Raw genomic sequence first — 27,307 nt, 5'->3', positions numbered from 1 at the left:
ATGAAATATTTTTTTTGATAGAAGCATCCAAATATGGATAGTCTAAAATTGTTCAGTATAAACCATTTGAAGCAAGCTCAAATGATAAAATCTCTGGGATACAATCTAGACAAATGAACTTTTTTTCTCAGAGAAAGTTTTAATTTATTGCCAAAAGTGAACCAAAAGAAAAATACCACTGTCTGAACTGATGAAATACCACAACAGTTTAAGGCTACAGAGCTATTTTACAATGAATGCCAGTGGTTTGCAAACTTGGATTATGAAAAGGAAGACAAAAAACGTACAATTATCTTAAATGTTCTAATTCTTCTTCATGAACTCTCAGGCTCTTATTACATTTCTAAAGGATTTTATCATTCCATAATCTTAAAACTAGAAAAATATGGTAAAATATTTAGAACAGGAGTGTCAAACTGGGAGCCTGTGGGCAGGATGCGTTACGCGCAGGCTATACCCATTCCAGCTCCACAAATGGGAAAAATGTTGCAAAATGTCATGTGACAGCAACGTGACATGGCGAGTTTGTAGAGTGTATTCCTAGTCATTCTCTGCCTATATCATAAGGTTTTCAGGGTAGACAACAGTTTAAAAATAGGAAACATCCAATTTAATAACAAAAAACAACTTGTAATAGCAGAAAACAAAATTCCAAACCATACCTTATAATTGTCTGACCCACTGACCGAAGCCTTTAAATTAGAACTGGGTAAAAATAAATTAGAATTTACTGATCAATCTCCAAGTAGCTAACTCAACCAGAATTTCTGAATTTTGGTTGCTCTAAAGCAGCTATAGAAATTTCACTTCTTTTACTTTAAATTATATTGCCACAATCTGGGGCAAAAAACCATTACTCATGGAGTGGCATTAGCCAGAAGGTCTAATATTCTTTCATCTTTGTTACTCAGAGCTAATTTGTGACTTCAAATTTCTTTAATTCTAAGTATGTCCAGCTATGATGGTTCCACAGATTCTAGTAAAAGTCAGAATAATCTTATAAACTAGAGCATTTTCTGCCATTGTTCTAAGATCAATATAATCTATGAATGACAAGGTCTAGGAATCCCTGCTTCTAAATGACAGGGAGCCTTAGTCCATATCCCTTTTTTTGCAGAAGATCAGGATGAATGAACAGAACTAATCCACAGATGCTAAAGCAGCCTGAAGCCAAACTGCAGCACTATTTAACAACAAGAAACATTCTTCCATCTGAATGAGCATGCTTTCCAGAACATTTATCAGATTATTATAGCCACCATCCCTTTTCACTACTGTCAAGTGAATTTCTCAGAATTGTCCCTTATGGCTGAAGGCTACATATATTACCAAGGGGAGAAGAGGTATGTTGTTCAGTGAATAGAGTGGTTGGATACACAGCCAAGTTGTTTTCTTCTGTTCCCAAGAAAGGAAGCTATGATATGAAAGCACTGACAATGGAATTGTTTGTGTGCACACAATTTCTAAAGAGAATGACTGTCCCTTCCTTCTTTTCAAATTAATTTTATAATAAAAAGGCTCAGTCAAAATCAAGTTATAAAGTTCCATTTGGTCGATCTAATTGCTTGACACACACTTCCACTTGAACTCTGATATGGTATTAAGAACAAAGAAAATTCTATATTTGTTTTCATTAGAGGACTGCTTAAAGATTGCTTGAAGGAAATATCAGTTATATACTATCAAACTGAATTATGATTTGATGAATCAGTTATCTAATTGGTACTGAGTTGCTAGTTACACAGTATGATTAAAATATGAATAACTGAATACAGTTATAAAGCAGAAAGAATATTATGATCCCAAAAGTCACTGGAGAACACAAAGATGTTATAAAGGGGATAGTAAATTTACACATCATAATCTCAGTTGCTGCAGGATCAGATACAAGAAAAGAAATAGCTAATTAAATTATTGGCATGTATACAACTGCATGTATGTAAAGGTCATATGCAATGATTAAAAATCTATACCTTGTATATATGTATACACGTAAAACAAACCATTCACTATAGTGATTTATTTAAGGTTAAATTGTTGGACTATTCATAATTTTCCATTTTAAAAAACACAGTTCAGGCACTGAAAAAGAGAATATTTAGAGACAACTGGTTCAAGCCTTTGTTTAAGAGTCAACTGGTTCAAGACTTTTGCTGCTGTATGATTCCTTTCAACACATCAATTCTGACCTGTAAATAATGTAAGAGGTGTGCCTTTTACTGGATCACCACCTCTTAAGAGGTTTTCAAGTAGTGTAATGTGAATAATTTCAAAGCAAAAAGTTGAATGCCTTTGAATGTAACATTTAAATAATTATACTTCATTGATTTTCATTATTTAATATTATTTCATATTAAATATGTTTAACTATTTGAAATATTTATACAACATATAATATTTACTCTGCATTTCTCTGGTATGATTTTTTTTTTTACAAAGTATGTTTCATAACACAATTTCAGTCATTTTAAAGCATTTGGCAAGAGTCTTTTTGTTTTAAAACAAATTTGTATCACAACCTAGTTAGCTATAAAATCAGTTACAATTTTAACTAAGATGTAAGAAGAGGAATTCTGGTAAATAGCTGAGAGTTTGTATGTGATGAATTGTGCTTTGTAATTCCAATCTTCCCACTAGCTGTCTGGATCGAGAGTATTCCCCTCAACTTGGCTCCACATAAGCAAAGCTGAAAGAGAAGTTTGTTTATTTATCACAGATAGAGATGCTTTCCCTCAACTGGCACTGCACAGATCTGTTGAAATACAGATCCAACTTTCCCCAGTTGGTATAGATGCTATGTTGTCTGGGAGTAAGGAAGAAAGATATAATTCAGGATTGGGCAAATATAATCCAGCCTGAGACTGCATTTATTTTCCTTTCTATTTCTGGATTTGGAGGGTGGGCATTAAAGCAGGGATCTGGGGGATTCTTGAGGAAAGATTTGTCAAAATTGTTTCAAACGTTGGTGAAAAAAAATATTTATTCTGAAAACAACTATTTTGCCAACACATATTGATGGCACAATTCACGATCCTTGGTGGTGCCAGATTGGCAAAGTTCAGTGATAAAGTGGTGTAACACATTGGGATAGGAGCAAGCTGGAGAGGTCTGTTGTACATTACTGCGCCCAGATTACTACTAATATGACTCTCAGGATGTGCAGTCTTCCCTACAGAACCAATATTCAATTCAGAGTGAGTTTCTTTCAGCCTTATCAGGGAGACCAGATAGGAAACACCGACAGATAAGTTAATTCTACTTTATTGTAAAGATATATTAACAGAATCTTGGAAGTCTGAATGTACAATTCTCCCACCATCATCTTCACAGCCTGATAACTTAAGGAAGGCCCTATCTTAGCCTCTTGTTCTGCTCATTATGCAGCCATATGCTATGCTCCCACTTAGCTTTCCATTCTTTAGGTAGCCTTTCTTTACTCGGTCTCCCAAGGTCATTCCCATTTCTGAAAAGTTTTCTATTTTATCTTGATTTTATGTAAACAATGTTCAGTAACTGCTATGTCAGATATTTTGCATACACATTTGCATGCACACAAACACAGAATCAGCTGACAAAGTAGTAAGTATCTCTCTGTTCCCTTCCAAAACAGGATATAATTAAAGTGTCTCTTTGCTCGTTGAATAGGGTATAATTAGGTTGTGTTCAAGGCCCCAAGTCAGGAGAAAGAAACATTCAATCTACAATAACTAGGAATATAGAATGTATGTTACATTTATGAATCAAGGCAAAGGGTAAACATAGATCGAATGAAAAGGAAGCCTCTACCACATTTTATATACTGAATGGGACAATCAGGAGCTTTCTCTGTGGCTTTCTGCTATTTATACCCCTCTAATTTCTAATAATCTATTGTTAGAAGATCAGATCAAGCATATTTTAATACTAACAACCAGCAAACTGATATATTACATCTCAGAAACGTCAAACTGATTGTTATTTTTTAAATTCCTTATTCAGCAGGGGAGTACAGTTAAATGACAGTCATCACACACATTATAGTGCAGTTTTTCAGACCCATATACAATGAGATCTAAAACCTTCAGATAACTATATTTAGAAAGCTCCCTACTCTTGGAAGAGAAGAGAACCTTGGAAAGATAGTGTATCACAAGCCAGCAAAAAAGTATACAGTACAAGTAGTCCTTAACTTACAATCATTCGTTCAATGATTGTTTAACGTTACAACCACATTCAAAAAAGTGACTTATGACTGGTCCTTGTGCTTACAACTATCAGAGCAGCCCCTTCAAAATTTGGGCACTAGGCAACTAACATGTATTTACGGCAGTTACAGTATCCTGATGTCATGTGATTGCCATATGTGACCATCCCTGTTGGCTTCTGGCAAGCAAGGTCAATGGGAGAAGCCACTGAACAACATGATTCATTTAATAACTGCAATGATTTGCAGTTAACAACATGGCAAAAAAGGATCATAAAATTGGGCACCCCTTACTTAACAACTGCCTTGCTTAACAACCTAAATTCTGATCCCAATTATGGTTGTAACTAGAGGACTACCTGTAACTAAATTTCAGACACCCATTATTTGCATAAGACTATCCAAGGTACTAAAGCCCATTTCCTGTTTAATAATTCCTGAGCATTATTAGGGCAAGATATTCTAACAAATGTACTGTTATCAAAATGGAAAGAACATTTATTCATTTATATCCCACTAAATGGGATATAAATTTTTCATTTATATCACATTTATATCCCAAAACCTTTCCTCCTATTTTCCTCACAACAATAATCATGTGAGGCGAGTAGGACTGAGAGTGACTGGCCTAAACTGCTGGCTTTCAGCCCTAAAATGGGATTATAACTCACAGTCCCTTGGTTTCTAGCCTAATATCTTAATCACTAGATCATTCTGGCTCTTTGAATGAGACTGGATAAATGACTAAAATGGGCATACAGTAATCACTTGCTACTACAGCTAACTCTTTAGATGCTGAGAAAGGAAGATATGAAAGCATGAAGTGTCGGAAGCACTGAAATGCATCTGTAGTGAAAAGATTTGCCAGTGATGTCACTATTCTCCAGGGGGCGTCCAGTGGGGCTCCTTTCGGGTCCCCATGGAGTTGCCCACTGAAGTGGTACCCATTAATCTATTCACAGTTGCTCACTTTTGAACTGCTGGGTTGGCAGAAGCTGGAGTGTATGATGGGAGCTTACCCTGCCCTGCAGCAGCAATGGGTCTCGAACACAAGCCTGCCAATCTGCAGTCCAGTGTTCTAACCTTGTGCTTCATGAAGAACAATTATGTCAGTTCACTAGCTGCCACAGAATTGGGTGCATAAAAACATATGCATGCCAGAGGATCCTTGAAGCATTCTCCAACTGATAAAATAGATAGCATTCCCAGAATTCCTGCAATTACTATTGTGTTTTTCATTGGTAGGAATACCTGGAAAAAGCAAAATTGCAACTTCCTTGGGCTTCTGAAGGAACTACCTAAGAAACTTTCAGGGAAAACCAGTTTCAATTTCAGCTTCTCCGAGCATGACTTTCAATATGGAAATGTTCCCAGAAAGAATGCCATCAGCTATTTAACTCTTGATAGGGAGGGAAAAAACAATGCTCCATACCCAGAGGGCTATTCACGATGTAACTAGAAGGAGAAGAAAGTGTAAGGGACAATAACTGAAGTGAAGGAAGACAAGAAAGGCTCTCTAAAGCAGTGTTTTTCAACCACTGTGCCGTGGCACACTAGTGTGCCGTGACATAGTATAAGGTGTGCCGTGGGAAAAACACTTTATATATAGTCAATATAGGCACAGAGTTAAAAATTTTTAACATTTTCTAATGGTGGTGTGCCTCGTGATTTTTTTCATGAAAAAAGTGTGCCTTTGCACAAAAAAAGGTTGAAAAACACTGCTCTAAAGCACCAATGAAGAACAGAGACAGAATAAAAAGAGATAACCAGCAATGAGGAAAAAAGTTGTGTAAAGTGGAAGCAAGGGGAGATAAGAAAGATCTTATCCTTTTTTACATTTAATTACTTATGGTGCTAACATAGAGAAGTTTTCTTCAATCCATAAACATTCATTAGACTCAATTTCCCACAATTCTTAGCAATAGGTTTACTGAGTGAAGAGTTTTAAAAATTAGATTGGAGAATGTCTAGGTTAGGGAATCCAACACAGAGGATATGAAAAATGATAGTCATTTCCTATTATTTAAATTAGGAAAAAGATGTCAATATACTACCAGTTGAATGATCCAAAGAAAATAATTATCCAAATCAACTAATGAGTTAAGAGGTGCCATCTTAATGGAAGGTGAAAACTAATACACTTATTTTAAATTTAAGCAATAAATAAATGAGGGAAACCTGAAATAAGGTTCTAAAGCAACTTGGTGGTTTTTTTTTATGTTTTGTTACTAATTCTTAAACTGAAATATTTTATGAAATCACGGGTCAATATAGTCATTTACCTCACCTAAAAGTAAATACAAAAGTAAATTCAGCTAATGATTATAAGATTTAGTTACGGGGAAATGTTTCTTTTGTATACATCTTATGTTTCTTTTATATGCATCTTAAAAGTTTTGTTCGGTGCCACCATGTGGTAATTTTTTGTACTGATACGCTCAAATACAATTGTTTATGTACCATCAATTTCAACAACATTACATACAGAAATACATGTGTACTACTTCTGGTTTTAATATTTTCTTTCCATTCTCAAATGCTGCATAAATTAACTGAAATTAAAGAAGAGGGAAAGACTATTTTTAAAAACATCCAATGACACAGATTGAGAACATACAGTATATGTGCTGTGTCCATGTTATGGTCTGGTCCAATCTAGAAAGTATATGAGCAAGATGCATTCAAGGTGAAATATAAATCAGTAGAACCACTCCAAATTATGCTCATTATGAATCTTTGCCTATGTGCAGCATTTGGAGACATGATTTTTCAAAGCAGCTATTGCAAACAAAATGCTCCTGTTTGAAGCACTCAAGTGGCTATGTCAGAAAGCCATATGTGACTTTTGGGAAGACTTTTCCAGCCTCCACATCTTTATAAATGCACAACTGTTTTGCTAGCATTATCGATAGCAGTGTTGTCTGTGCACATACACACAGTCTAGACAATGGTTGAAGCAGCTGTGCTGATCCTTCCATGGATCCAGATCCTTACAGCTGTCTCCATGCTGTGAGGAGGGGCACTTTGCTAATGTACAAAATGCATGGCTTTCTGTACTTTTCCACAGTCCTAGTACATATTTCATTTACTTCCATAAAAAAAGCATTTTTGTTTGCTTCAGAGTCTAAAATGATTTGAGAAGAAACAAGAAAACAAACATATATTCCAAACAACTAAAAATAAGCCGGTGTCTTGGATCAATTCAGATTTGCCTCCTTTTTCCAAAGGCAATTCAAAGCGGCACATTAAAGGTTCAGCTTCAAAATGCTAAAATTCTTTCTTCCATGCATATTTTTAGGTACAAAGCTTAATGATCAAATAGAATCTAGGCAGGCTTAACTTAGAGGATTTGGAAGGATGTCACCGAGAAATCTCCTTTGTCTGCCACTGCAAGCTCTAAGCGGTAGGAGAAAGCCTAGAGGCACTTACTGATCATGCATCTCCATCAAAGAAAACTGCCTCCCAAAGCTGGTTGCTCCTTGATGGTTCCTTTTTAATCATGCATAACTAAAGGAAGCTTTCCTTTTGTCACTTAGCCTATGTCAACCCTGCATCCCATTTGTATGGCGTGCATGTACGTGCCTGTACTTCTTTTCAAACCTTTGTCTCTGCAACCCATGAGCTCTTACAATAAAAGGCTCCCTACACTTATTAACCTGGGTAACTCTAAACCCTAGAAAATATGAAAAGGAAACATATTCTAGGTTTATTTTAAAACAATCCAGTTACACTTAGGGAAATAGGCCCCACATGTAACATATCTTTTTTTTAAAGGCATGTTAAATGGGATGCTTCAAACAGAGAGAAATAGAAAGTCTTGTTTCCCTCCAGCTATGAAATCTGAGGCAGGAAAGAGGAAACAAGGAATCTCAAAACATTGTGTTCTTTTCTTTTTTTTAAGGGCAAACAAAAAGCAACTTCTTCTCCTTCCCCTGCCTCATCATGATAGTCATTGACATTTTTTTCAATCAATATATCATAAAAGTTCAATAATAATTACTCTCTGGGAAAAAGATATTAAAAGTAGTTCATTTTAAAACGAAAAACTACAAAAAGCATTTTCCCCAGCCTGTATACAAACAACGCTATTTTCATTATATTTCTTTCAATTCCAATTTTTTAAAAAAATTATCAAAACATAAAAACACAAAGAAAAATGAAAACCGTGGGAAATTTCTTGAACATGAAATGCTTTACAAAAGTAGAGTGAGAAGCATTTAGGTTTAAACAAATCTATTAATAGTAAAAAAAAAAAAGTCAATAAAGATTTTCACTATTGATGCCATTTAATTGGAAATGACTGGATTTGGAAGAAAAAACCTGTAATAACCTAGTATTAGAATGTGCACTATAATAGAACAAGGAAAGCACTAGAGAACAGTGGGGTGAGCTGTTGCTATAGCAACCTTGTAAGACATACTCCCAGCATGACCACAATACAGTAACTTTAAAGTAACATTCCAGCAAGACAATTTTCCTCTTATTATATCAAGCTTTTTTCTCTCTTTTCTCTTTTCAACTCAGTAGAAATTTGGAAATAATTTTTGTAAAATGAGATTATTGGGGATAATGCCTGCCTGTCCATCAGCAGGATAATCTCAAAACTGAACCGAACAGGTCCAAATTTGGTACTGTATGGTGGGAGAAAACAACAAAGAGTGAGGTAGAGAATGAGCTGGGTCTCTCTTGGGCAGGTGGAGACAAACATTACAGAAAAAAATCATCAACATAACCTGATGGGAGAACTAGTTGGGTGGGGTCCTGGAACGTTGCCAGCTGCTCCATTATAAACCCCCCCACCCAGCTTCCTCTTGGTCCCCATGGCTGAGAGCAGAGCATGCGCAACAGCCCCATGCTTTCCAGGGCACAAATACACTAACGTACAAATGGAACCCAAGTGGAAACAAGAAGCACACACAGATACAGGCAAAATATGGAAGAAATTATAGATGCCTCCTACGGCCAAATGCTAGTAAAGGGGTTGGAAAAATTCCATAAGCCAGAGTATGAAACTTGTTGCTGTCTTATTATAATCAAATTATTCAGAATATTTAAATTCCTACTTTGGAATATATAGTGTATGATATTGTAACTTTAATAACACAATATTAACAATTGTATAAGCCATGACAGAAACCTGTATTTCTGGTGAAGCTCAAAAATCTTTTAGTTAATATCTATAAGCTGTAAAAGCAATCAAGATGAGTTACGGCAGGGGTACCCAACCTCTGGGTCACGGCCCAATACCAGGCTGTAACTTATTTAGAATTGTGTCGCATGAGTGGCTTGTCAGAGCGCACATGTGCACACCTCAATTTCTGCAAGAGGCAGGCTGGTGGGCACTCACACGCATGCACACCGCCCTGCCACTCACACAAGGTCTCCATGCATGTGCCCACCAGCCACCACTCATGCTTGCTCGCGCAGCCCAGTTTCCCTCTCTCTCTCGCAGCTGCCCCACCAAGACACAAAGGTTGGGGAGTGCTGGGTTATGGTTTATCAGCAGTGGTGGGTTCCGGATCCCGTTCCAACTGGTATGGTTGGAACGGGCCCGGCGTCACCTATATGGGCACGTGCGGTGCACGCATGCGTCATACCTACCTGTGATGCCTCCACAAGCCTCCGCTACGCTCCAGCTTCTCGGCGGAGCATTGCGCATGCACGTGCGCGGAAGTGCCAAAGGCTTAAAGGACAGGTAAGGAGCTTAGGCGGGCGGGTGGGCCCTCCAGAGCACTGTACTGGAACGGTACCTGGTGCTCCGGCCAGGCCCCGGTATGCCTATACCAGAGCATACGTCCGTACCAGGGCACACCGCCTGCAACCCACCACTGTTTACCAGCCAGTATATTGAGCCATAGTTTTTTTAAACAGTTCTTCGCTATGATAAACATTTTGTGCTGCTACTCTTAAATATGAATAAGCACTTCTGCTCATAACCCAACTACCAGTAAACAAATTTAATGCTTACACGAACCTACAGAATCAAAGATTCACATTGCAAACATGTTATGTGGCATCAACCAGCATATGTCAGAAATATTTAAAGAAGGCCTTTGAAAACTGAATAAAAGTTTATGTAAAAGTGCAAGAGTAAGTGAATGAGAAATCTTGAAACATGTTCTTAATATAACGTACATAATGCATATGGAATGATTTCCATCCATTCTAAATCACAGTGATTTTTTTAAAATTAAATTCACATTTTCTTAACCCACTGATATTTAACACCACATCCTTCAAAAGATACTGAGTTCAAATGCTCTATTTCTACATGTGTAACAACTACATTTTTAATCAAATAATAATAATTCTTCTTTGTCAGTCAACCATATATGTCCAATGAGATTGATTGAGCTCCCTCAGTGCACCTGAGTACAAATATTTGTTTGTATTCCACTATTTAAGATTAGAACGCATTCTGGTTTATAGAAACCCTTATGAAATGCTTCAATGTGCTGGGTTGTTGGTTCATTCCATCCCTTCTATTATTTACACAGTTGAATTTGGCTGGCATCAGCCATTGTTTTTAAATTTAAAAAAAAAAAAACTTTGCACACCACCTAGAAAATTTTAAGTTTTTCGTAAAGTAAAAAAAACAAAACTCTTTGGCACTGAAATAAAATAGGAGAAATAGCCATTGCCATTAATCCAAAATACACCCAAGGTTTAAACCACATTAGTGCAATTTTTCCCATCTTCCCTCCTTCATTAATATGAGGTGAGGCAGCTGCCGCCGCACTTGTCACAGCTAACTATTTGATCTTCTAATTCTTCAATATGACAACCATATTCTCTAATGTATGCCTGCCCCCAGCATAGCACCAAATGTAAAATGTCAGAAATATAATGGAGGGGATGAAAAGTCAAGAAAACTGAATGACAGCATTGTATTAAAAACACATATTGTTGACAATTCATGGCATACTCTTTTACATTTCAAACACAGATTAAGAACACATGGACCCAGGCTTATGATGTTTAATTACCCACACAGGGGGGCACAAGGGAGGGGGAAAAGAACAGCTCTCCCTTGGAAACACAGCATGAATATGTTATCTAAATCAGCCTCTCTGATTAATGATGCACCCAAGATGGCTACCATCCAGCTGTGCTGCAACTCAATGCTATAGTCACATTGCCCACATTTCATGAATATGTAATTAATTTTAAAAGCCTTACTGTACTAAGCCATGTTTTTCTGCTTAGATTGTACCCAAGAGGTGCAGTGACTCTAACTATAAATTGTTGTACAATTAGCTCCATCTGCCTTCTTTGGTTATTAGAACCACCGACATATTTTTTCCTGTGGCTTAAGATGAAACACCACAGAGTGGTCCACTTTCACAATAGATAGATAGATAGATAGGTAGGTAGGTAGGTAGGTAGGTAGGTAGGTAGGTAGGTAGGTAGGTAGGTAGATAATAATGATGATAGAAAGAAAGAAAGAAAGAAAGAAAGAAAGAAAGAAAGAGAGAAAGCAGTCGGTCCATAAGAACCGAATAGTGAATGAAATACAGGGTAAAAGAATACATTTATGAGCACAAGGAGAAAGAAAAAAAAGTTGCATTGTTTGCATTATGCTATAGGGAGAGAAGTTATCTGAATGGACAAAAACATACCAGTTTTAGAACACAATAGATTAGAAAGGAGCTTGATTGAATGAAGTTAATTCCTGAACATGAGCCATGGGCCTTGGCAACAACAGTAGCAAGCATTTTGTTTTCCTTCACTGAGGATCAAATAAATATTTGAAATTAAAAGAGCCAAAATTAATTTTGGCTCAGGAAGGGAGTATCGCATAGATAACAAAACCAGTACATGCCCTTCTAGAACCTTTAGATCAATTTGGTAAGATAATAGTTGGGGGCTCTAAAGGATAAGGATGGGGATTGTTTCTTAGGAGCCACCTGTTCCCATTCCCACTCTAAACCTCCCCCCCCCCAAATATCCATGAGTACCATGCTTTCAGGTGATATGACAGAGTAACCAGATGGCTTTGCATGGCCCCGTCCCAGAATACATTCCTTAGTCTGTTACTCAATCCCTCAGAATGCCCAACAGAATCTGACCATTCCCATTTTTCAGATTGGGTGGGGGGGAATAAGGAAAGAATCCTAGCAGCTTAGGATTCAAAGGAACATCCATATTTCAGCTGACAACTTTTTGTTAAGGAACAGTAGGCCACAGTTCAATTCCATCATCCCCTATGAAAAATCAAAGTCACAATCCTCATACAGTACATCAGCCCCCAACCCCATTCCCACTTATAAGCATCACCAATATAGAGAGCTTTTTTTTTAAAAAAAAAACATCTTTCTTACACTTCATTCGTACCCTCTCCACCGTCCAAGCCTTCCGCATAGCCTTGAAGAACTGGCTCGCCCGTCAGGCCTGGGGATAAGGATCGCTACCCCGCCCGAATGATGAATGCATGTTGTTTACTATTTTATTATATGTTGTCGTCTTAATGTTGTATTCCCCTCTCCCTGGTTTCCTGTGAGCCTCCCTGAGTCCCCTCAGGGAAAAGGGCGGCCTACAAATGCTAATAAACCTAAACCTAAACCTAACTTCACAATCATTTTTACTGAACAGTCATAGATGTAGAACTGAAAAAATGAGTTTCATAAAACTAACGCATTGTATAAATTATTTACTCTTCTAAGCAGGCACAGGACCAAAACATTGCATGTAATGGATAATCAGATATCCTTTGGGGATTGCCTTGCAAACCCTTCCATACAAGACCATGTCTTGCCACAACCATTTTTATCTGGTGCTTCTCAACATTGGCAACTTTTAGTTGTGTGGACTATCTCAGCCAGCATTCGTTAATCTGATATGATTTGGGGGCCATCAGAACCATCCTATACCTCCTGTCAATTCACATGCAGTAATTACCAAATCTTAAATTTCCTCATGACATTGCAGGCCTTCACAAAGGGGAAAAAATAAAAAAAAGATTTGATTTTTTTTAAAAAAAAAAAGCATATGCAGAGATATGCACAGTGTCTGCATATATTAAAATCACAGCCATCTCCCAATACATGTTGCAGGCAGATTGCCAGAACTGTTTACCATACCACGTTGGCTGCCATCTGTAATTTTCAGCTACTGCTGACCTTTCTATAATTTCTCAACTCCATTTACCAGCTGTTCCTACATAGGCAAGCTAGCTAATAACGAAGCAATAATTAAAAGTTTCTGATGCTGAGAAGATATGCAAATGGCAGTGGTCTCTGAGGACTTATGTTGAATAGCTGATTACCTGTCACTGTTGCACATCATAATCTTTTCTAAGAGCTGAAACTCTTGTTTTTATAGAAACCATGAGCCATGATATTTGGGAATGGAAAACCAGGAACTCAAGAAAGAAAAAAAAGAGTATGGAAATATATCACAAGGTTTATTGTTTTTTTTTAAATTAATTATTTTTTTTTAAAAAAAGAACAAGCAAGCAAAAGAAGAAAAGCAAAAAGCAGAAGAGGGGTTGATACAGAAATATAGCATTTGTGGTCAAGGGAATTAACTAGCCTCCTCAGGACTAAGCCTCAGTTTCTAATTTTAAGTGCTTGCAGACTCAGTGCTTGCTATGCATAAAGGCTGTTCCTGAAGAAAAGGTCAGTGTAGGGATTGGAAAGAAGGTGAAGGGAAGTGACAGGTACCAGAGGATGACAAAGAGAAAGCCTATGGAGGAAGTGTCTGCCGGAATTACCATATTTTCCCGAGTATAAGATGCACCTATTTCCCCCTAAAAGAGAGTGAAAATTTGGGTGCGTCTTATTCACCAAATGTAGCCCTACTCACCCACCAGCCCCCAACCTTTGGCGTCTGCCTCCCAGCAATTTACCTCCTTGCAGCAAACGGGAAAATGGGGCTTGCAGAGGCGGCAATAGGCTATGGCAATCCTTGCAGCCTGAAACAGCTGATCATTGGGAGGCCAGTGCTGAAATTGAAAATGAAATTTGCTGTTTGCTGCAAGATGGCAAATTGCTGGGAGGCAGAGGCAGATTTTTTTTTTCTTCTAATCAGGCTAAACTGAAATAGGCTGCTTGCTGCAAGGAGGTAAGTCAATAACTATAAATACCTATAGAATGTTCAAATTATTATACTTATTTTTTAAAGACTGCTTTATTATTGTTCTAGACAACTTAACAGAATGAAGAACCTTTTTTAAATAAACGATTGATCCGATTGTATCTTTTAAATAGCAGAGAATAACATATACTTCCAGAAAGCCACATCACTTTTAACAGCATCTGTACAAGTATAGTCTGAAATGTAACACCATAAGCAATGTATATTGTCTGTACTTTTTGCTGTTTCCTGTTTGCTGCAAGGAGGCAAATTGCTGGGGGGCAGAGGCAGATTTTTTCCTCCTTGTTTTCCTCCCCAAAAGCTAGATGCATCATACTTTGGAGCATCTTATACTCCAAAAAATACGGTACCCATATCAGGCTGAATAAACAGACTGCCCACCCTTTTATGCTGCTGGCTGTGATTCAGCTCTCTTTCCAGGAACACAACAGAGGTGGTTCCTCATGTTGGACAACTTTACTTTGAGGAAAGGAAGGAGCCAGAAACTTCCCAACTAAAGAATCGGCTTATATGCTATATGCAACAAGAGGAGAACAAACTGGATATTGCAGCTGTCAGACCTATTTATTTCTTATTTACTTTGCTGGTGGGAAACCAACAAGAAAAGTTGCAAATGGTGATTATATGATGCAGTTTGCTGCAATAATCACAATCTTGAGCTGCTGGGTACCCAAATGCCCAGATTGTGATCACTTGACTAAGGGGACACTGCAATGGCCAAAACTTTGAGGACAGGTAGTAAGTTCCTTTTTCAGCACCACAATAACCTTGAACAAGAGCTGAAGAATGGACAAAAGTTGATGACTACTTGTGTTCATATTCAAAATTTGCCGGAAATATAATTACCACTTTGGATCCTGTTTGGATACTTGGTGGCAATGTCATAAAGCTCAACAATTCTTGAAGATTGATTCATTTATAATTAAACAAATATCAACGTTTCTTTTTGCCAATACTTAAGCATTAAGGTAAAGGTTCCCCTTGCATATATGTTCTAGTCGTTCCCAACTCTAGGGGGTAGTGCTCATCTCCGTTTCAAAGCTGAAGAACCAACCCTGTCGGAAGATATCTCTATGGTCATGTGGGTGGCATGACTAAATGCCGAAGGCGCACAGAACGCTGTTACCTTCCCACCAAAGGTGGTTCCTATTTTTCTACTTGCATTTTTACATGCTTTTGAACTGCTGGGTTGGCAGAAGCTGGGACAAGTAATGGGAGCTCCCTCCATTATGCGGCACTAGGGATTCAAACCGCCGAACTGCCGACCTTTCTGATCGACAAGCTCAGCGTCTTAGCCCCTGAGCCACCATGTCCCCACTTAAGCATTACAAACCTTTATATTTCTGTCAAGTATACAGGGTGGCTTTGCATATGTTAGTAGACGCTGGATTCTCATGCTCATATTGAAAATTGCATATAATTCTTTCGTTAGAAGTACTACAGACTTAGATATGGGATAGACATCAATCAATTTTTAAAAATAAATTGTATTGTTAAACAAGACTGATATGGAATTAAATGTAATCTGAAAACCCTTTCTGGACTATAATTCTGCACATGAACTAGCACAATACCTGAAGTTGGGGTCTCTTAAAATGTCAGATTTAGCCTGATCTGTTCCAATAAAGACAGGCTTTTTCTGATGAGATGGAAACTCTTAATTGTTAATTCTGAATGATAATTGGCTTATTTCATTAGCCCAATACTTTAAACACATTTAAAATGTCACATTGGCTCTCTTAAAATTTGTCACATTTACGCTAAACGTTGTCATATCAGTGAAATATCAATTATTCCGCATTTGATAACTATGCCACAGATATACTTAGCAATAAATCAGCCCCAAAATTGGAACAAACACTTGAAGGAATATGGCATGCCAAATAGACTGTTACATATAACCATTAATATATCTCAGCAGACTTTGGTAGGCAGCTCAAACTTTTTTTTTTTTGCATTTTTCAGAGAGTTATGAGAGGAATCTCTAGTAATATGATAAGCCTTGAGATCCAGCATTACTGTGAAGCATGAATAATTGGCTTCCTCTACAGTCATGGTTGTTTAAATGCCATCTAGGCTCAGTGTTGCTTTAGAGCAGAGGACTCCAACCACCAGTCTGTAGCCTGATACTGGGCCTGTTGGCAATCGGGCTGTGGAAAAGGCAGGCAAGCGTGCAAAGCTGCATTTGCACAAGCAGAATGTGTGTGAAACCCAGTGGTGGGATTCAAAATTTTTTACTATCAGTTCTGTAGGCATGACTTGGTGGGCATGGCAAAGGAAGGATACTGCAAAATCCCATTTCCTCCTGATCAGCTGGGACTCAGAAGGCAGAGAATAGATGGGGGCGGGGCCAGTCAGAGGTGGTATTTACCGGTTCTCAGAACTACTTAAAATTTCTGCTACTGGTTCTCCAGAACTGGTCAGAACCTGCTGAAACCTACCTCCACTCCACAAAGCTGTAAAGGTTTGGGACCTGTGCTTTAGAGAACACCACTGCCATTTTCTCATTCTGAAATCACCACAATGAGAAGATTGTCTCCATAATCAAAATCATACTTACTAACAGACAATTGATGAGTGCATTGTGGATCCCTAGACATCAACGATATCCAGAATGATGATCAGAATCTCAAGCAACGTATGATTTAACTACTTGAAGCCAAGAGCTGAGAACAAAGTGTGCAGTGAAAATACATGATTTTGTTATAAAACTAAAACGGTGGCTTACTTGTATAGATAATATTCAGTTTGATCCACATGCTCACGTGAAGAAATGTTATCTATAAACTAAGGGAAAAAATAGTTTAGAGATGACCTTCCAGATACATCATCGACAATCACTCAGATATGGCTGAACATAGCATGATCAGATATAACTGCAATATAGAAAAAAATCATTTTAAAGTGGCATACAGATAAAATTATCACTTAGCATTTTATCTTGATCTGCAATTATTGCTTTTATCTAAAAGAAGACTAAAAACTAGACTAAATATTATTTTTTGTGTTTAACCTTACTTTTTATGAGGAAATAGTCTTGAAATAAGGAATGCATCCCTTTTAAGTATATATGATAATTATTAATATTAGCCTTATTATTACTATATATACTAACATAATACTAATATGACAGTATTACTAGGAACAAATTCAGGAGCCTCCAGAAATTGGAGATTGCTTTGATTCATACATATTTGTTTTCGTAGATTTTCACGGGTGTAGGTATGCTGGTCTTGTTCTATTCGGGTCTTTTCCCGTGTAAGATTGAGATTGTCTTGGCAATGTTTCGACAAGGTCTCACTTGCCATCTTCAGGCTGGTGTTTTCGGCTAAAAGCATGGTTGAAGCTGCTGTCTTTTTATAAATCTTGATGGGGGTGTGTGGAGTGCTGGCTTTGTTTCAGTAAGTGGATTGATTGGCTGTGTGGTTGTATCATGATTGGTAGATTGGTACTGATTGGTGCTGGCTGTGTGTCCATTGTTGTTTTGTGTTGTAACGGCCTGGGTGGTGGGTGGAGCTTGTTTGTTTACCAGGGCTGGTTTCCAGATGTCTGATAGGCGGGAGGTATCGTCACATTTATTCATGTTGTGGGGGGTGTTTCTCTATTTCGATAGCTTCCATAATTATTCTCTTGTTGAAGTGTTCAGTTTTGGAGATTAACCTGGTTCCTTCAAAATTAATTTCATGTCCTGTAGCTTTAAGGTGCTGGAAAAGGGAGGAAGTTTTTACTTTTTTTCTTACTGCGTTCTTGTGTTTGTATATATATATGTTTTTGTAGATTTTCACGGGTGTAGGTATGCTGGTCTTGTTGTATTCGTGTCTTTTTCCGTGTAAGATTGAGATTGTCTTGGCCCCACATGTCTGGATAGCTTTGGTTTGGACAGATATATCTATCTATCCAAGGAAAGCCATGTCTGCAGTATATGAGACAATAAGTCACAACAAGTCAAAGTAACTAACTACTTCTCCCAAAGTCTTAAATAACGCTCATAGTTTATATGTTGAAAGCAATTATATGCATGTAGCAATTCAACTAAAATACTACAGTAGTTTAAAATACCAAGATATTTATTTTATCTGGGTTATTTTTGTTGAATTGGATGTCATGTTCTTACCCGAAATAATGTTAAAGAGCTGACCGGTAGTTTTTTTTCATAGGTTCTGTCCATCAAATTGGCTAAATCAGCTGCAGGGGGGCAGAAAAGTATCTTTAGTTTTTACTCATTAAAGTTATTGGATGAAGAAAGAAAGAAATGAAAACAAAGTACAGTCATTCCAAAAGCTGGGCTAAATAAACTGCCTTTCATGCTACATCTTTACAATGCAATAAAGTGTCATCAAGGCCTGAGAATAAACACACCTGCTCAATTCATTGGGGGTAGGGGGTAGGGTCACATTATTGAATTAAAAATTCACATGGGCCATAAAGCAATATTTGGTGCATCAATTAGCTGTTTGACGGCTAGCAGAGCAGCAGCAGCAACACTGGAGTTGGTGATGTAGGTGAGGCCTGGAGGTTTCTGGCAGCATATATGTTGGGGCAATGGCCACAGTATATCCTTCCGGGCAGTGCCAATGTTTAGCAGTAGTGAATTTATTGTGTCTGGTTTTTTAAAAATAAATAAATGGCAGCGGGCCTCACCAGTTTGCTTGGTCATTAAGCAAAGCAGTCACTATGTAAAATTATGTCTCTGAGATGGGTTGGGCTGAGAGAGAGTGACTGCCCAGAGTCACCCAGCCAGCTTTCAGGGCTTAGACAGAATTTGAACTCCTGATTACCAATGCAGCAGCTGTTAATTTCAAATATTTGATTAAAACAAAACCCTTGAAACAACTATTGTTATATATGACATTAATATCTGTATTCTGATACAGTTAAACTTCCAGAAACTGTGTTGTAGTATTCAAAGGCAACTGAAGACAGGTCAGTTCCCATTAACATAATAATTCAAGAGATGAAGGATCAGATCAGCCCTGCACAAAGATCAAATTTATCAATCAACCCAATGAATACAGAAAACAGCACTTCAATTTGTATTCTTTTGAAGAAACCTATCTAAAAAAGAAAAAGTTGTAAAGTCAGTGGAACTATTCTGGAAAACTGCTTAATACGATTTAATAGTTTAACCGCTTCATGATGTATAAAACTCGACATGGCCTATTTTATCTTTTTTAAATGTTGGAATATTATATGGAAATCTCATGAATAAACTAAAGAAAATCGTAACCAGTTCTAAATGGCATCCATTCAATAGTTAACTATTACCTCCTAAAATAATGAAATCTAAAATTGCCTATTGATTAAATTTACCTTAAAGCTGTCATAGAAGATTCCTGCTCTTACAAATTAGTGGCTCAAGGGACTGGTAACAGGAGATAAAGCTTTTCACTTCCCAAAAATTACTGGTTCAAAGCTAGGTCCAGGCAGCACCAGTCAATAAAGGCTTACTATGTAATAGCTGCTGGCATACTCTTCAAAAAAGATCAGTGCTGTTAGCGCATTTTTTAATGGAACTGCATCAGCATAAAAACAGTTTGTAAGTCGTTTCTATAAGGATGTCAATATTCAATGAAAGTGTAGGATAAAGTCTGCATAAGTGTTACAGTATTTAAGACACTTCAGAGCAGAAAATTCCTTAAAATGAAGAATATTCATAAAAGTAATTTGAATGCATTAGCATTAATATGCCATACTTCTCAAATGTATTTTGCTGAATCTTCTAAATAAAAACCTTGGAAGATGTAGCAGCTTTCCTGCTTCACCAGATTAAGAATATAAGAGCAGTCCTTGGTCTGAACCAGCAAGGATTACAAAGTCCAGGATCTTAGACTTAAAAGACAACGTAGTTTCCTCATTCAGCTGTTTCCCCAGAACCAGTATCCACAACGTGCTGCATCTGATCTTTGAGCCAGCAAGAGCCATTGTTTGCTAATGGCCACTGACAGGCTTACCCTTCATATTGGAAGTCATCATTATAACCTAAATTTATTTTAACTATGTGCCATGATAACCTTTTTCTTTGTCTTGAATTCATGATGAGAATAGCAAGGTGGGGGGGGGGGAATAACTGTTTGGTTTCTCAGCATCATCTATAATTGTATAAAGTGCTTCCAAGTGTCTTTTTCTGGGTTAAAAATCCAGATATGATTTGTTTTCATAAATCATTTTGATTCTCTTTTACTATGCCTTTTTTTAGCACATCCTATTTTTTTTAATCAATGAAAAGCCCAAACACCATTCTCCCCCCCTCCCCCTCTCAACAAACTGTCTCTACATCATAAAAGTCTTCAATATACACATTGAAGAATCAGCCCTGCTGCAATATGGCAAACCCATCTTAGTTCAGAAGTATGAAGGAGGAAAAATCTAGTAGAGCAGCCACACTGGAAGGATATAAACGTATTACAGAATATGGCTTTCGGGAATCTGCTTATTCTCACCTTCCATTTCCAAATGTGACCCTTTGCCTTATAATAGTGCCTCTTCGGACACTTCCATTAGAGAAATGCAATAAGTATGTAAGTATCATGTTGAAATTGACTGGATTATAAACTGATCAGCGCTGATCAATTTGAATGTAAAAGGATAGAATAGCCCATTTTTAAAAAGACAATCAGAAATTTACAACTTTTGTCTCTGCATAAGAACACTCCTTCATAGCTCATTGGAATAGCCTACTCTGGGCAAATGCACTATAAAAACCTGGCATTTAGGTAAACTTATAGTATTTTTTTTTGAGACAGCTATAACTTACCAAAGAAGACACTACATTCTTTCTCCTAGACTTGCAGTGTTTCTCCTAATGATTAGTTAAAAACCTAGTCTCACACGTTTATCATTATGTATTATAATTAATTATTTTATTATTTCATCTTGTCTAAGAATCCATCCTTTAGTCTGCTCCAGAGGTTTCTCTGTGCCTAACAGCCCTAAACTGAGCAAAATAGAGTAGAGTAGAGTAGAGTAGAGTAGAGTAGAGTAGAGTAGAGTAGAGTAGAGTAGAGTAGAGTAGAGGTAGAGGTAGAGGTAGAGGTAGAGGTAGAGGTAGAGGTAGAGGTAGAGGTAGAGGTAGAGTAGAGTAGAGTAGAGTAGAATTCTTTATTGGCCAAGTGTGATTGGACACACAAGGAATTTGTCTTTGGTGCATTTGCTCTCAGTGTACATAAAAGAAAAGATACATTTGTCACGAATCATAAGGTACAACACTTACTGATAGTCATAGGGTACAAATAAGCAATTGAATCATATTAGGAAACGATCAATATGAATTGTAAGGATACAAGCAACAAAGTTACAGTCATACAGACATAAGCAGGAGGAGATGGGTAATAGGACCAATGAGAAGATTAACAGTAGTGCACATTTAGTATATAGTTTGACAGTGTTGAGGGAATTATTTGTTTAGCAGAGTGATGGTGTTTGGGGGGGGGGGGGATCCAAATACTGAGCCCTGTCAGTTTTGTTGCCTAGCTGACCTGAAGTAGAACAGGTAGATTTTCTAAGAACAGCACTTTAGGAGTCCTAGACTTTAATCTAACAATCTAAATCTAGCATCCAGGTCTACAGGCTTTAGTTTCTGATTTCCTGCATAGCGCAGCTAGAATTATAGGATTTTAAGGCTAGATTGTAGACTGCCTTCTATATTACCAGAAAGCATCCTCATCGCTAGATTTTTCTCCTTCATACTAGTTTTTTTTAATAACTTAAGTTTTCTTATTTGATTTTCACACAAGATTTTTTTTTCTTGCAGAGAGCTAGTCCCTACATTATAAAGTTAGCCTGACTGGCCATTGTTGGACAAATTGTGATTCTCTTGACTGAGAAATGCTACCACTCAGAAAGACACAGTGCCATCTTGCGTTCAAGTAAGAGACACTGCACAACTGTGATTTACAAATGGATACCTAGCAGGCTAATTTATCTACCCTCAATCAATCGAATGTCCTAATTTGGCTGCTTTTCCCCTAATATTTCAGCCTATTTTACTGTTAATGTTATATTTTGGTATACATAAGAACTTTATGAAAGTTCTGCTACAATGAATTTGTTAGCCTCTAATGACTACTGAACTGTAAACAGAAGCAGCAGCATCTCCAGATTGGAGCTGTTGAGATGATGGAAAACTGCTTCTGGCTAGAAGAGACAATACTGCTGTCTATAAATGTCCTCTTGGCAATGTGAAAAACAATTAACCTATTTCCCAGTATCAGGAAGTTGCATGTTTCCTCTACCATGAAAGAGACAGCTAAGGATACGGACCATAGATAAAAAGAGATGCAAAGAGACCTGATAACATATAGAATATTCAACATATATATTATCTAGAAAAAGGAAAGAAGCTGCCATACATTCCTGTGTCCCATTCACGTCCCTTTGGGTTTTATTACAACTAAAACATTGCTGACTGAAATGAATATTATTAAAATTTGTTGCATACTGTATTGTCATCATTGCTTTCTCAAGTATTTAGCCCCCACATTAAAAAAGTGAAGCAGGCACTCTTGCTTTGAGAAATCAGCATGTGGAATAGTAATAAATTTAAGTCTAGATCATAGTTCACCATTATGTTAGCTCATGTAAGCCCAAGTTTTAAAAAAAACAATACACATTCATTTCCTTACCTAGGCTGTGCTCTTCCTTTTTTTTTTGTTCCCATGTTGTACTGTCCACGTATGCTGCTGAAAGAATACATCTTTTGCCTAATAAAAGAGATCAAAGAAAGTCCTTTAGAAGATTTTCACATTGAAAAATCATTAGTCATCTATTTTTATGCATTATATTAATTACATTAAATGTACCAGATAATAATTTGTATGGTAGCAATTATTATTTTATAAATCGTTTAATTTCTATCATCCTTTGGGATTCAGATTCTATAAAAATTGGAACCCTGATAGAATCTCTGTCAACTCTATAGCTTTAAAATATCTCACAATTTCACCATAAATTATATTTCTATAACATTCAATAGATCTTACCCAATAAATATTATGATTTATTCAAGTGGTCCAATGATGACTATATAGCATTTTCCATAAAAAGGTTAATTAAAGTTGAAATACTAATCTGTTCAAAAGATATTAATCAAAATAGCAATTCTCTGCATCTGATATTGGTACAAAAGCTTTTTTATTTATAAGACTAACAAATTACTGCATTTTAAGTCAACTCTGAATGACATAAAATTCCCATTTTTAATTCAAATTGTACAGAATAAAAACATAGAAAGTATGAATTATAAGAACAAACATATCAATAGGAATAAAGTATAAAAAGATAAAAACAAATGTATGCAGTTTATTTCTAGAGTTCTAATAAATGCAAAAAATTGACCCAGTAACACCTTATATTGAAACTAATTTTCCAATAATGTTCCCAATATTTCTTTAGAATAAATGTTAAAATGTTAAAAAAAAAATCTGTGATCCTAACCCCTAAAGTGAAAATCTAGTTGTAAGAAGTACTCGGTGAGGATTCAGAAAGCACTGATGGGAAGTTCTGAAATAACATACTCAATGGTTTTGAGCAGGCAAGACTTAATATGCTGAAGACCTGCTCTCTTTATTATGTACACATATCTAAATCTTATTTTAACCTTCACCAAGTGAAGTCCATGAAAAGCTTCCAAAAGCAATGTTGCCATAGCTTAATCTATGTTCCAACTATTTGGAAAACAGTATGAACACAGCACAGGAGGAGTTAAGAGTGCAGTGCCAATATGAGCGGAAAAAGAAATTCCATAAAACGGGGATCAAATCTTGCAGCCAAAATTTAATTCAACTAACCAACCAAACCATTTTGAAGACACAACAGAATTTTATTATGCTTTAACACAACAGTACAGTTTACACTGGGCTCCCAACAAGGCACTGCTAGCTTGTTGGGCAGCCTTAAACAAAAGTAGGGCCATAACTTATATCTCGGCCTATTACATTGCAAAGGGGCAGACGCAGTAAAAAATTATAGCATATTAGAATTCCTTTCTACTAGGTTGGCAGCTAATTATACTATCTCTAACAGTACTGTCAGTGAATATAAACAGATTTATTGGGCCACAAAAATAACTGATTGGTTTCTCTCTTTGCTGCCACTCAGGGTCAATACAGCTTGCTGTGAATTGTTACAGGTGGTCCTCAACTTATGACCACAATTATGCCAGAAATTTTCATTGCTAAGCAAGGTAATTGTTAAGTGAATTGTGACCTATTTTACAATCTTTTTTGCCACAGTTAAGGGAATAGCTGCAGTTGATAAGTGAATCATGTAGTCATTGAGTGAATCTGGCTGGGAAGATTACAAATGGTAATCACATGACCCAGGACAGTGCAATACATGTAAGTTGTCAAGGGTCCGAATTTTGATTGTGTTACCATGGGAATGCTGCAACAGTTGTGTGAAAAATCATCATGTAACTTTTTCAGTGTTGTTGTAACTATGAATGGTCACAAAACAAATGGTTATAAGTTGAGGACTATCTGTACTTACAAGGAAACTTTAAGCAGTTCACACGTTTAGGGCTCCACCTCTTATATTTGGCAGGGAATGTAGTTCACATGTATGTGAGGGGGTTACCTTTTACCAGCACAAACTTGAAGAGAAAAAAAGTTAACATACCATCTAGCTGGCTGTAATAGTAAGGTTCATATAGAATAAATTACTCATCTGGGTCAGATCTCATAAATTTAAATTTTAATGAACTCAAATCTCAAAAAATGTGGGAGGAAGAATAGAACAGGTGATCCAGATAACAAGGTTCCAAATCAAGTAAAATTAGGGCATAAGATAATATCACTGCTTGGAAAATATCCATATACAATATTGAGAAATATTAAATTAAGAAATCTTCTAAGAAAAACGAAAAACAAAAATCTTTGTCAATGTCCAGGCTATCTTTTCTATATGATGTAAAGAAACTGTGTCCTTGTTCTGTGGAATAATATAGGATTTATTTTTAAACAGGACAGAATTGCATCACTGACATTGTTACATAAAGGAGCCTTGTCTAAAACCTGCAACCAGAAATGGGCACTACCCCTTTTGGTGTACAACATTTGTTTAGTGACAGTCCGAAGTTACAATGGCACTGTAAAAAGTTATTTATGACCATTATTCACACTTACTACTGCTGCACGAGATCAAAATGCTTGGCGACTCCTATTTTTGTCAGCTGCAATGTCCTGGCATCATGTGATCACTTTTTATGACCTTCTGACAAGCAAAGTCAATGGGGAAGTCAGATTCATTTAACAACTATGTAACTAATTTAACAACTGCAGTGATTCACTTAGCAACTGTTATAAGAAAGGTCGTAGAACAGGGCAAAATTCACTTAACAATTGTCTCACTTACCAACAGAAATGTTGGCCTTAACTATGGTCCCAAGCCAAGGCTTGGCTAGCTCCTACCCATCTGATTTTTGTTCAGGTATTAACAATATTGATGAAAGCTAACAGAGTGTAAAGCAAGGCACCCCCTTGTAACAACATCATTATTTCCCACAAAACCTTTGGGCATATATACAATTGTTGGAAAACAAAAAAGATGAATTACTAAAATGATGGATTACAACGATAAAGAGGGATTAGATTATTGGGTTGTTATGGTGGGCTTTTTTCCCTTGCATTGGCCAAATTATTCACAACAGCTGTTCTGTGTGACAATTTATACCACACTCTCAATCTTTCAAATGTGGCCACTTGTACCAAAAGTTTCTACCTGTTGTGTAGACGATAATGAGGGAAATAGATTAATGCTCTGGATGCTCCTAACTCTTTTATTGTAAAAGCGCTCAAAACTATTCAGCCCACAGAGCTGCTTGCAATCAATGTTCTATACCCAAATTGGTGAAAATTTCCCCAGATCATATTCTCTCTATCAAAAAAGTAAAACTAGTTTCTGAACATTTCTGAAGAACTATGCCATGTTTTTTCAGCGTAAATGAAATAGGTCAATATAGTGTACTGTATATTATATTGATAGGCTTAAAGGAAGTCACTTAAATTTAAAAATAAAGTATTTTATGTAATTGGCTCAAGAAACATTTTTCAGAAGTTTCACTACACCCATGACAATCAAATCAGTGAAGGAATGGTATCAACTGCTTTTTGTCCCAAAAGGTTTAAGACACCAACATCAACCTTACCCCTCATTTAACTTTCTAGCAGTCTTGTTTTACATTTTAGCATTCAACAATAAAGATCATTGACTGAAACACTTTGTTTGATATATATCCTAAAAGAAAATATATTTCTTTCGCACTTTTAAGCCACTTCAAAAACCACACTAGTTTAACTTAATATATGAATCTAGCATTGTCTTAAAGCAATGTTGGGACCAGATCACAATAGCATATTCAACAAACTGTCACTAAAACAAATGATGAATTATCATGACAGCGGCCTTTCTTCTTACTGATACTGATCTAGCATTGTTGTGTAATATGACAGACATTTGACTTTGATGGAGAGTAGCATATTTTCTATTGAAATAAGAAGGCTAGGTAACAACACATAAGAAAATCAAAAGGCTAAGCTGGCCGTGATTTTATCCTCAGCAATTCCACGTGGATATTAAAGAGAAGAGCACATTCTGACGTGCAGCTTCATTCTACGCAAAGATTCTTAGTAGGAATAAAGACTCCTGAACCAGGAGTAGCCTAAATAAATGGTCTATAAAAATCGTCACTGGCTATCAAATCGCTGATTCAAAAACACCCGTAAACCCCTCAATTAAAAAAACCCTCCAGAACTAAGAAACTGACAGATTCCCATCTTCTATCCCATCTGAAGAGACCCACCTGTCGCCGCCCAATGTTTCACCGTAGTCCGGCTCTGCAGTAACCCACGCCGAAACACGAACGCTGCCATTTTGGCGCGTATCACATCTATGATCCAGATGGGAGGAGCAGCAAAAGGGAAGAAACGCCTTTGCTGCTGCGGTCCAGACCAAGGGCTTAAAAGGCTCTAAGCCAGAGGTGGGGAAACTACGGCCCTTTTATGGCATGTGGACTACAACTCCCAGAATTCCTGA

At 37.0% G+C, this 27,307-nt stretch overlaps 1 protein-coding gene across 1 annotated transcript in view; it reads right to left on the bottom strand.

The window, feature by feature from the left end:
* The window catches only part of MRPS27 (mitochondrial ribosomal protein S27), a 45,811-nt gene extending 18,587 nt beyond the window's left edge, over positions 1 to 27,224 (bottom strand). Inside the window, exons 1-4 of the mRNA XM_014055181.2 lie at positions 27,075 to 27,224; positions 22,900 to 22,977; positions 18,393 to 18,463; positions 17,007 to 17,065 (exon numbers count right to left, since the gene is read on the bottom strand). Of these exons, the coding sequence (XP_013910656.1) occupies positions 17,007 to 17,065; positions 18,393 to 18,463; positions 22,900 to 22,977; positions 27,075 to 27,144 (278 nt within the window). The 5' untranslated portion in view covers positions 27,145 to 27,224. The remainder of the gene's footprint in view (positions 1 to 17,006; positions 17,066 to 18,392; positions 18,464 to 22,899; positions 22,978 to 27,074) is intronic.
* Between the last annotated feature and the right edge of the window lie 83 nt (positions 27,225 to 27,307).

Source organism: Thamnophis sirtalis, unplaced genomic scaffold (genome assembly GCF_051295495.1).
Source record: "Thamnophis sirtalis isolate CommonGarterSnake01/CBP01778 unplaced genomic scaffold, rThaSir2_p1.2 scaffold_5, whole genome shotgun sequence".
Lineage (NCBI taxonomy): Eukaryota > Metazoa > Chordata > Lepidosauria > Squamata > Natricidae > Thamnophis > Thamnophis sirtalis.
This window is presented reverse-complemented; position numbering and strand designations above follow the sequence as displayed.